The 12,178-nt window shown below is 36.1% G+C and overlaps 1 protein-coding gene across 19 annotated transcripts in view; it reads right to left on the bottom strand.

Annotated features, from left to right (window-relative positions):
- SLC10A7 (solute carrier family 10 member 7) overlaps positions 1-12,178 on the bottom strand; it is a 268,404-nt gene that overhangs the window by 239,453 nt on the left and 16,773 nt on the right. For 15 of the 19 annotated variants that reach the window (XR_008502285.2, XR_010126150.1, XM_054486373.2 and 12 more), the window contains one exon: positions 10,612-10,687. Coding sequence is in view for 17 of the 19 variants with exons in the window: in XM_054486373.2 (XP_054342348.1) it covers positions 10,612-10,687 (76 nt within the window). In the remaining 2 variants the exon portion in view is untranslated. The other 4 variants (XM_063664166.1, XM_063664163.1, XM_054486375.2 and 1 more) reach the window with 3 other exon arrangements.

A 12,178-nucleotide genomic window follows, 5' to 3' on the forward strand; every position in this document is an offset into this window, starting at 1 on the left:
TGCCCAGAATTTGGAAATAAAAGTAAAAATAATAAAATTCTCTATAATAAGATGCAAAAATATAAACATTAATTAGATTAGATTAGCTAAAAGAAAAGTTAGAAGTGTGTTGTTGTTTAGACTAGTGCCTCTCTAAATAGGAAGCCTGATATTTAAAATATAACTAATCAAAATAAACCAAATTATCAAAAAATGTTTTGCTAGTCATCATACATGCAGATATTCTGATACTGAACAAGGAGTATTAGGTTGATAACACATTTTCAATGTTTATGTAGAACTGTTTAAGTGAGCCGAGATTGCGCCATTGCACTCCAGCCTGGGCAACAGTGCAAGACTATGTCTCGAAAAAAAAAAAAAAAAAAAGAGAGAGGGAGAGAGAGATATATCTGATTGTTTTTGTGGCTTGTGTTTTTTTGTTGTTGTTCATTGGAATGGAGCTGGGATGCTTTCTAGGCTTTACTGTTTCAGAGAAACATCCTATAAATCTATTCAATCTTCAATCCCTTTTATCTAGTTCTAAACTCTCAAAGCAATCTTTCAATTACTAGTTTGGCTCCCCATGCCCTTTAATTCCCAAAGGGGCTATCTTGGGTATCTGACATGAATATTCCAGGTTATGACAAGAAATACTTATACAAAAAACCTGAAGACCTGTAATGCAAACTAATAAACTAAAATTATCCAGTTTATTAAATTTATTTAAATACGAATCATCTTATGCTGCAATTTACTGCTTGTTTTATATCACTTACTAAACTGAAAATTCTATAAGTGTAATATGTATATACAGCAAGCTATTGCAAGCACTCGACATATATTTTTGAATAAATGAACGAAGTGAATGAATGAGCGAATTTAGAAGATCAAGTTCTTGAGACAGCAATAATATTGACTCAGAAAACCCAGTTATTTCATCAGTGATAAACCTCTGCAATGATAATAATGCTGATGCTTACTTGATGTGTTCCCTCATAGTTTACAAGTACTTCCACATATCAATGCATGAGATCCTTGTAAGCAATCCTATGAAATGAGAATGCAAATATTATTGCTCCTTGTATGGGGAAACCAAAAGCCAGCAAGGTCCAGGGCTTACTGAAACCACTAGGTTAGTAATGGTAAAAGCAGGAATTAAGCACATGCTTTGATTCCAAGGCAGGGTATTCTGTGCTCAAGGTCAGGCGGCCTATCAGCAAAGGTGGTGATATAGTGCCACGGCATGTTAAGCTGGAGTTACGTAAATACTTCTCGCCCAAGATCAGGAATGGCCCTAACGTCTGAGGCACAGTCAAACCCAAAGATGGGGGTCATATGGCTTTAGCTATAGAGAGAAGAAGGATTCAGAAACAGGAATCTAGCAGGGCTAACACTTTGTTTTAGATCAGATCTCTGGGAGACACCATAGGGATGGAAAAGGAACCAGACAAGAAGAAAAGAAGTGATGACAGGCATGGAAAGGAAATCAGGAGAGATGAGTGTCAGGAAAGCAGAAGGAATTTGGAGATGAGTGGCCATGGTATCAGTCATGGAGGATATGAACTGAGAACTGGCCACTGGGATTGGTGACTAGAAATCACTGCTAACCTATTAAAAGGGCCCTTTTAGTTAGAGAGGTAAAAATGAAGACAATTTGCTGGGCAGCAGGGTTAAATGAGAAAATTCTAAGTTACACAAAAATCTAGGGAAATCTAGGTACGTTTCACAAGTTTTATAGCAGCTTAAAACAAACACAGTCAACTCTTTCTACCTCCTAAGAACTCTCGCCCAATCCGGAAAATCCGGAAAATAAGACTGAAGCGAAAAGGTAGATATAGTAGAAGAGTAGGGGCATAGAATTTCTTGCTGTTGCTGCTGTTACTTCTGTTCTTTCATCTGTTAAAGAGGGAAATGTAGCTGTTACTACTTCTCAGAAAGCACACCAGTCTGGAGGCTAAAAAATATACATCTGCCAGCTTGCAAGAAGGCTCAATGCTGACAATGTTTTTCAGACATAAGATTCCTCCAGGATGCCAGTAACCTTCCACTACAAGCCAAAGCAGTAACCCCATTTAACAGAAGAGAAAGGCAAAGAACAGAAAGGCTAAGTAATTGCTAAAGCGGAGAAAGTGAGTGACAGATAAGATTTCCGTTCACTCCTAGTCCTCTCTGCTGATTAGATCTACTCTAACTGCCTTTATAAATGTTTCAATGAATCTTATCTTAATGCATTGGATTAGCAAGACCAACTCCCCAATGATAATGCAAAATAACCCTGAAATGTTTCATGCCTCACTCATGAGTCAGAAATTGAACTTTCAGTCTCCATTTGGACTGTGATGATCTTGATCTTTCACCTCTAGCAAAAATCTCATAGCTATACTTTGAAAGTTAGTAATGAGTGCTTCATTTGCTTTCCAAGCAGATAGAAAACCTTTTTTAAATACACTCAGACTTCCATGACCTTCATCTATGACTTAAAGACTTCACCACATGTAATAATTTTCTTTGCTCAGGAGACATTCTTAAATTGTCTTTGAAGAGATTTGAGCACCAGCCCCGTTGATGAAAGTAAAACACACACACACACACAGAGGCACATACACATACTTGTTATCTTTCTTCTATACCCCAAATCAAAATGTTTCTTTAAAATGTATTTGGAATTCAGCATGACTATCAAAGTTCTAAAATCCTTCAACCTGCTAAGTAAAATAAAATAAAAATGCCAGCTAAATATGCTTGCATTAAAAGAAGTACACTGTCTTAATACTAGACCAGGCAAGACCACAGCCTAATGCTGCAAGTAGCAAACACAGTCTAGATCTCTAACCTGAAGTTCTGGCTGTCCCACACAGCTGGGTGGAGCTGACCTCACTTGCGGCACATTTTGTTTTTTTTCTACACTAAAATGGAAAACAATAATTTAATGATATGGGTCATCTAGGCAAAACTATTCCACTATGTTTCACCTATTTTTGTGAGGTTTATCACATGAAGTAGAGATTCTGAATACTGTAATATCACACTAAATGTAAGCTTCTCAAAGTCAGGCACTAGATTGTCAGGTCTCAGAACACAATACCCTAAAGCATGGTGCCTTGGCATACTGAGTATTTTTGAGCTGACACAGACAAGGTGGCCTCAAAAGCAAGATGGTCTCCCTAACCTTCTCCTGCCCTCATGTCTCCTGTCCCTCTTTCTCTTGCCCGTGAGTGGATCATAGAAACTAGAATTCCCCTCCCCCTAGGTGGATCATAGAAAGCAGAAAGGTCACTCTGACTTCCTTCCTTCTCCCCTGAAGATCATCATGTGACAGGTATCCTTTCTCACACTCAGGGGGAAAGCAGGTCTTACAGAGACACAGAAAAGAATCTGAAAAACCTGGCCTTGTTAAGTGGCCCCAGTTTATTACCATTAAAGCATACCCCTTTTTTTCCAACCATGTTTCTCCACAACTATCCATTTATTTCATCAGACAGCATAAAAATATAGTTTTCCCTGTCTCTTTGGGTCTACATATCTGAAATCACCCATGTCACTGAAAACTTTGGGTAAATAAATTTGTTATGCTTTTCTCTTGTTAATGTGTCATTTGTTATAGGGATGTCAGCTATGACCCTTGCCATGGGTGAGCAAAAGATTACTTTTTCTCCCCTGTAAGACCTTATTATCCTTATTATTCTCTATGGTAGAAAACAGTATCTTAAAGTTGATGCTTAACAACTGGTTGAATACTGTATTCTATTTCTAAAGCTGGATGGTGGACATAGAAGTGCATATTGTGCTTTAAACTGTGTATATGTGTTTTACACCCTTTTTATAGCTATGATAGGTTTCACAATTTTTAAAAGGAGATTCTTGAGGCCCATCCACTAAACATTCTAATTCAATATGTCTAGGGTGGATATGATATAAAGAATTTAAGTTTACTTTTCTAATCTTTCAGGTAATGCCAGTGCAAGTGATCCATGAAATCCATTTTAAGAAACAAACAATCAAAAAACCACAAATAAACATAAATAACATGCCTATAGTCAGACACTGCTACTAGTGGTAAAGGTGCGTATTTTCATGGTTCGAATTACCAGGCTTGGTTTTAAACACAGATAACCTAGAGTTTAAATATTACTCCCAGATCTGACTAAAGACTCCTTTCTAACTTGCCCTGACTTTTATCTATTAAACTCTTAATGCCTTTTTCTTTTTTCCTTCAGATATTTGAAGGCAGACACTCCTTAATTATATTTCTCTTCTACTTCTTTAATACCTAGGCTCTCAAAATTTTGCAAAGTGGTATAGCTTTGCAACTTTACTTGGACGTTAAGGCTTCATATTCACTTCACATTTTTAGGCAATGGCTTTTAGCTGAATTCTTCCTTTTCTCAGCATGCAAAAGAAGCAATATTAAGATAAAAGAAGACAATGCCTCTTTCCCAAACCCTACCTTTCTTGCTTTTTCACTAAATACCAGTACAAACCATAGAGAAATGAAGTAGTTCTACAACAATACTATGAAAACCACATAACTCCCTCTCCAAACATAGGGGAATAATTTTCTAGTTTCTTTAATTTTTTTTTTCTTTTTTAAAGGAATCCCTGTGATAGTTATTGTAAAGCAGAAGTAACTTGAATTCAAATACAAGGATTCTCTTAGCAAGTCTCATCAGGTTTAAAACCTTTGTAAGGCTTTTGGAGGGAAAAAAAAAATCAAAAAAAATTTTTATCACTGAATCTTATATTTAGAACAGAAATTTAAACTAAACAAATATATATAGTTTTAAACAAAGAATAAGTGTTTATCTTTTGCCTCCCATGTCAGAATAAAATATAAAACATTCTGACCTATCTTCTTATTTTTGGAAATAAAATTAGGATTCACCAACTCTTATTACTTTTTTTCTTTTTTTTTTTTTTTTTTTTGAGATGGCGTCTCGCTCTGTCACCCAGGCTGGAGTGCAATGGCACAATCTTGGCTCACTGCAACCTCCGCGCCCCGGGTTCAAGCAATTCTTCTGCCTTAGCCTCCCGAGTAGCTGGGATTACAGGCACGTGCCACCAAGCCCAGCTAATTTTTGTATTTTTAGTAGAGATGAGGTTTCCCCATGTTGACCAGGCTAGTCTAGAACTCCTGACCTCAGGTGATCCCCCCGTCTCGGCCTCCCAAAGTGCTGGGATTACAGACATGAGCCACTGCCCCCGGCCTTATTACTTTTTCTATTACTTAAAAAGGAACTACAACTACATGCACACACACATACACACAGCCACAATCACCACCAGCTGGACCATGTCAAAGCACACTCTACAACTTTGCAGTTTTGAAAACTTGTGTTTAAAATATTCAAATGAATAAATAACAATCACAAATAAGAAGCTGACCATGTTTCTAATATTTAAATAAAAATAGCTTAAAATGTAAAAGCCACAAAAGAAGATTGTCAGTCAGCTTTACTACTAAACAGTATCATTTGTTTACCTGAGAAATATACTGGCATTTCACTGTATATACATTGCTATGCACATACATTGAGTTCCCTCTGCTGCTAAAAATTATTATAAATTCTAATTGGCTCACTGAAACAATAATAACCTAAGTTATAAGAACATATCTTTTTTTAACTAACAAAAAGCAATAAAGTTACTTCTTGCCAAAGTACAACCCATGACAAAATCTTTTGGTAACCAACAATTTTACTGAAAATCATTTAAAATGAAAAATGTGTAAGTAGTAGAAACAAATTTCCTCCTACGTTCTATAACAACTTTGCAAAATGAAAATAATCATTTCAAATGACACCATTACAACTGCATACATCCCCAAATCATTAAAAACAAATATGCTATACAACCACACACTTTATTTAGTACATGAGAGCACATATTAAACATGTATATATTACATATAAATATATAAATATACATGAGCATCAACTACATGTGAAAAAGGTGATAACACAAAATCCTGAAGGAAGACGTTTTCATACTTGTCATAAACACCATCAAGAACATTTTGCAAGGATAATGCAACATGGAAATATGCCACAGTAATTCTATTGCTATGTTAAAATCCATGTGAGTACAGAGCCGCTACATGCAAGGCAGAGCAGAGAATCACAGAAAAGCAGAATCAGGGCCTTCATCAAATGGTAGGTGATAGTGGGCCCAGCTTGTGGACCTTTTCATTACACACACCAACAAATTCACTGTCCATCCTTAGATTACATTCTTTCCAATATACTATACAACAGATTAATCTTCTTTCACATTTACTTCAACAAAAGTCTATATTCACTTATCTAGTAACATTATTTTAGGAAAGTATTAAACTTTTCTACTACCTTTTCTTGCAGATCATTTTCTCCTACAATCTGGTGAAAATATGAAATAGTCTACTCATTTCATATCAGAAGATAGGACCAAACTGGACTCTGCAAACTTCATTTCTGAAGTTTGATATTCAAGATTTATGAAAAATTATATCTTATACCCCTGGTCTACAAAAATGCTTGATAATCATGAAGGTATACAATATAAACATTTAAAGAAATAGACTAACACTTTTAGAAAACAAAGGAGATATTTCTAAATTCCACATTTTTAACATGGAACATTAATATAAACAATTTATCTATTGAAGGAATAAACATGTAAGTAGACTTTAGAAGAATCTAATGCTATGTCAATGTCAAGGATATGGATGAAATGTGAACTTTGGCCAAAAGTTGAGAACAAAAAGGCTTTTTAGTCTCTTAAATCAATATAGCCTACACACCTCTTAAGGGAGTCACCATTAGACAAATCACATTTATCTCTAATCAAAATAGAAAGAAAACCACAGTGCATACTAGTCTAAAACTCCTATACCTCCTCTATCTCACTAATTATATGGCAAATAGAAATAACTACCTGACATAATGAAATCTTTGGTTAAATACAGCTATCTGCTCATTTCATTCCTACACTAAGAAGCTAAATGTGGCTTTGAGAAAACACACAACCACAATGCCTGGCTTCACTTTCAATGCATGCCTACACATCTCAGCTGGCTCCTCAGTCCAGCCTAGCTGTCCTGCCATACCCTCAAGTTAACTCACTTTCCTCATCTAGATGGCAATTGCACACTTTCTCCTCCGTTTTGAAACATCAATACTACCTACCTCATCATCACTCTCAGTTGTTGACCTTGCTTCCAACCTCACTAAGAAAATAAAAACCATTAAAAGAGACCAAGTATACCCCTTCTACCCAGCTACACACATCCATATCCACACACTCTGCCTTCCCTTCTGTTATTATAAATAAACAGCCCAAGGTCTACTGACAGTCATACAACTCAATACCATTCTCTCTCATCTGATCAAATATATTACTCCAGCATACATACTCTCTTTTACATCAATAGTTTCCTCTCTAGTGTAGCATTCTCATCATGATGGATACATGCTGTTATTTCCCCATTAAAAAAATTTCTACCCCACATCCCCTCTAAATACAACCTCATTTCCCTTTTCCCTTTCATCACAGAGAACCTCAAAACAGTTGTCTCTACTTCTATCTCTAATTCTGCTCTTCCCACTTTTTTCTTGAGCCCACCCCAAATAAACTTTTATCCCAATGCTCCAACAAAACCACTCTGGTCAGGCTGCCATTTACTCCATGTAGCATAATTTAGTGGCTAATCTTCAGAATTTACCTTACACAACTTATATCAGCATTATTTTACACAGTGAACCAGACCCTCCTCTTCAAACACTTTTTCACATGGCTTCCAGGACACCTGGCGTCCCTGACACAGTGCTCCCCTGTTTTTCCTGCTCTCATTATTGCTGCTTTCTCTGTTGCCTTTGCTGATTATTCCTCATTCCCTTGACCTCTTAATGTTGGAGTGATCCAGGGCTCAGTCCTTGAACCTCTTCTCTTTTATATCTATGCTCTCTCCCCAAATAATCTCATCCAATTTTGGCTTTAAATACATTTATCCACTGATGATTCCCTAATTTATATCTCTAGTTTAGACCACTTCCTAAACTACCAATTCTAATATCTCTAATTCTTTGTTAGTATTTCCACTTGGATATATAATAGGCATCTTAGTACATCAAAAAACCAAACTCTTGATCTTTACCTATATGGCTGACATTACAAGTATTCACTAATGTCAGTTCCTTTCTCCTTCAGGGCACATAAGTGACAACACATGGTAAGGCCATATGACTTATTCTGGCCAATTTAATGTGAGCAGAAGTGCCATGTATCACTATCAACCGGGGCAGTGAAAAGCCTATTTGTGGTTCTCCAATCTTTCTCTCTGCTGTGGCAAGTGAAAATGTTGTGTGTTCCATCCAGGAGGTAGACCTACAAGACAGTAGAGCCTCCAATCAATCTGGCATCTTTAGGGATGGCAGAAGACCTTCCCACTGACCCACATGGGACATGTACCATGAACAAGAAATAAATGTATATTTTTAACCACTGAGATTTTGGAGTTCTTAGTGATCCCAGAATAGCCTAGCTTCTGTAGGCTAATACTCCCCAAACCTGTTCTCACATAGCAACAGCAACCTCATCCTTGCAGTTGCTCAACCAAAAACCTTAAAGTCATTCTTGACCCCACTTTTTCTCTCACACCCCACATCTAATTCATCAGCATATCCTGTACCTTCAAAATACACCCAGAATCCAATCACCTTTACTGTCTCCACTACCATCCTGCTCTTCAAAAGGCACTGGTAAAAAATAATAAGACAAGTCACAGACTAGGAAAAAATATTGACAAAGCAAATATCTGATGAAAGAGATATATCCAGAATATATAGAACTCTTAATGCTCATCAATAAGTAAACAAACCACCCAATTTTTAAATAAATGAGCAAGAGAGCTAATAGACATTTCACTAAAGAAGACATATGAATAGCAAATCAGCACATGAAAAGATACTCAATATCACTAGGAATACAAATTAAATTAGAACCACAGTGAGATATCATTACACCATATTAGAATGGCAAAAATTAAAAAGACTGAAAATATAGTACCAAATGTTGACTAGGATGTAGAACACTGGAACTCTCATTCGCTATTGGTTGGAATGTAAAACTGTATGACCACTTTAAAAAATAGTTTGGTAATTTATTTAAAAGTTAAACATACACATGTAGTAAAAGAAGAGTGCTTATACATTGAGAGAAATGGTCTACATCAGAAGCTATTTATAGGAGACTTATAACTATTTATAGATGATTCTTCCTTGACTAAAAGGTACTAAAACTTACACCTACTGGATGATATACCCATTCCACTTCTAGGTATTTCTAAGGAAAAGGGGGTATATTATATATAAACTTAAGATTTCTACAGTAATGCTCATAGCCAAAAATTAGAAAATGCCCAAATTTCCATCAACAAGTGAATGGATAAACAATTTGTAGTGTATCTATACAAAATACTATGCCTCAGCAAAAAAGGTACTGAATTATTAATGAACACAACATAGATGAATTTCAAAATATATATGCTTAGTAAAAGAAGCCAGAAAAGATTTTAAAAAAGAGCACAAACTGTGTAATTCCATTGCATAAAACTCTAAAAAATGCAAACTAATCTATAGTGACAGAGAGCAGATCAGTGGTTGCCTGGGGAAGAGGTGTGTTGAGAAGGGCAGATGGAAGGAATGTCAAAGGGACTCAGGAAACTCTTTGAGGGTGTATATATGGATATGGATATGTTCACTATCTTGATTGTGGTGATGGTTTCACAAATGTACACATACGTCAAAACATTAAACTGTTTATGTTTATACAGTTTGTTATATGTCAATGATACTTCCATAAACCTGTTTTCAAAAAGAATATAGCAGGTACTCAATATTTTTGGAAAGCATAAAGTGGATGAAAATGAAAATAGATGTTGAAAGCAGAATCCTAAGAATGAACTGAAGTGGAAACCCATTATATCTTCCCTCCTTCAATAACATCTTTTTTCTGAATGAGAGAATATAAGTAGAAAAGGAGAAATAAGCTATCACAAATGAATGTCCCTCTGTATAAAATCATAGCGCCTTTCAACCAAGGAAGAACCCCCTATAAGTAGCTTCTGCATTGGACAATTGCTACTCCAATATACAAATACAATTATTGTGCTATAGTCCCCTGGCAGTTGAATAATCTCTTTGAATTCATCTAAGAAACCTAGCCTAATTTCTTCTTTTTATATCATCCTCACTTGCCATTAAACATATTTAACTTTTCCCCATCAATTTAGTTTGTTAACAAATTTTTTGGAGATAAGGAATCACCATACTGGATGTCCTCAGTCTGTGAATCTTGGATGAAAAATGCCTTTCCCAGGTCTTCTCTGTCCTTTGTCTCCCGATTTCCACTGAGGTAGAAGAAAAATCACTATCTCTATTTCACTCATTTCCCTTGCTCTTCTCTTTGAAATCCTAAATTCCATCCATCATAATCAATTTTAGCATCATGCTAGTATGTGAGTACACCTCCTTCTTTCACAAGCTGCTATGGCTAGGAGTTTTCTGCAACATCAACCCTTCATGTCCAAAACTATGATATAATTTTGAAATAAAAGCACAGCATGCACTTATGTTTAAATAAGGTAGCCCCATGACTCACCTCATTTCCACCAACGGCCTTGGTTAAAATCACTGCAGAAGACACAGGCGGAGGCATGCAACCTACTGTCTGCAAACTGAAAAATAAAAGAAAATCCAACTATAAATAATTTTTTTAATCATAGACAGCTTTCACTACATTCATTCTAAAATAGCAAGGCTGAGCAAATGAATATAAGGGCATATTTATTGATGCACATGACCTGTTGAATTTAGACAAGTCTACACAAGGCAACATGGCTTACAAGGTGCTGCAAATGTATGGGTTCTAATCTCTTATGCTATTCCACAGGCTTGAGCGAGTCTGTTTTAAGCTATTTAAGCTCTTATTATACAATTCAAAAAGCAGTCAAGGTATAGTGAGTGCAGTCATTGAAAGATAACCAAAATGGGCCGGGCTCGGTGGCTCACGCCTGTAATCCCAGCACGTTGGGAGGCCGAGGCGGGCGGATCACGAGGTCAGGAGATGGAGACCATCCTGGCTAACACAGTGAAACCCCATCTCTACTAAAAGTACAAAAAATTAGCCGGGCGCACTGGCGGGTGCCTGTAGTCCCAGCCACTTGGGAGGCTGAGGCAGGAGAACGGTGTGAACCTGGGAGGCGGAGTTTGCAGTGAGCCGAGATAGCGCCACTGCAGTCCAGCCTGGGTGAAAGAGTGAGACTCCGTCTCAAAAAAAAAAAAAAAAAAAAAAAAGAAAGATAACCAAAATGGCTAATCATTTCGTAAGTGTATATAGTCAGGTTATTTTTAGGTAAAGTGAAAAACATTTTCCCTACATTTTGTTTGTAGGAAGTCTCTAAATCTTCAAAACCACTTCCTAAGTTCAAAAATACTTGACAAGACACAAGCTTACATCTTTGGATTTCTTTCTATAGAAGAGCAGTTTTCAAATCTTCATCTCATAAGACATTTTAACGTTGTAATAACATTATAGAAACAGGCATGACACAATCACATACTTCTTGCATTCAGACTCTGTAGTAAATTCTAGTATCTATCCTCAATTTGGTTTTTATTATATATGTGCACACACCCAAGATCATGACAGGTCTATTTTCTTAGTTTAGGACAGAAAATAAATTGCATAACAAGCAAATGAAACTATGAGTAATAAATTTAAGTACTATACATTTTTTAAGTACTCAAAATTCATATAGAATATATCTTCTGGGGAGAACAGGTAGCTGGCCTAAGTGGAAAGTTCATGCAGGGCATAGATGACACAGAGTATCTGACTTAGATTTTGAATGGGTATGATTAAAGGTTACAGTTGACCATTTAACAACATGGATTTGAACTGTGAGGGCCCCACTTATACAAGAATTTCTTCTGCTTCTGCTATGCCTGAGACAGCAAGACTTCTTCCTCTTCTTTACCCTACTCAATGTGAAGATGACAAAAATGAAGACCTATATAATGATCCATTTCCACTTAATGAATAGTAAATATATTTTTTTCCTTATAATTTTCTTAATATGTTTCTTTTCTCTGGCTTAACTGTAAGAATATGTAATACATGTAATATATGAAATATATATTAATCGACTCTTTATATTATAGGTAAG

Source organism: Pongo pygmaeus, chromosome 3 (genome assembly GCF_028885625.2).
Source record: "Pongo pygmaeus isolate AG05252 chromosome 3, NHGRI_mPonPyg2-v2.0_pri, whole genome shotgun sequence".
Lineage (NCBI taxonomy): Eukaryota > Metazoa > Chordata > Mammalia > Primates > Hominidae > Pongo > Pongo pygmaeus.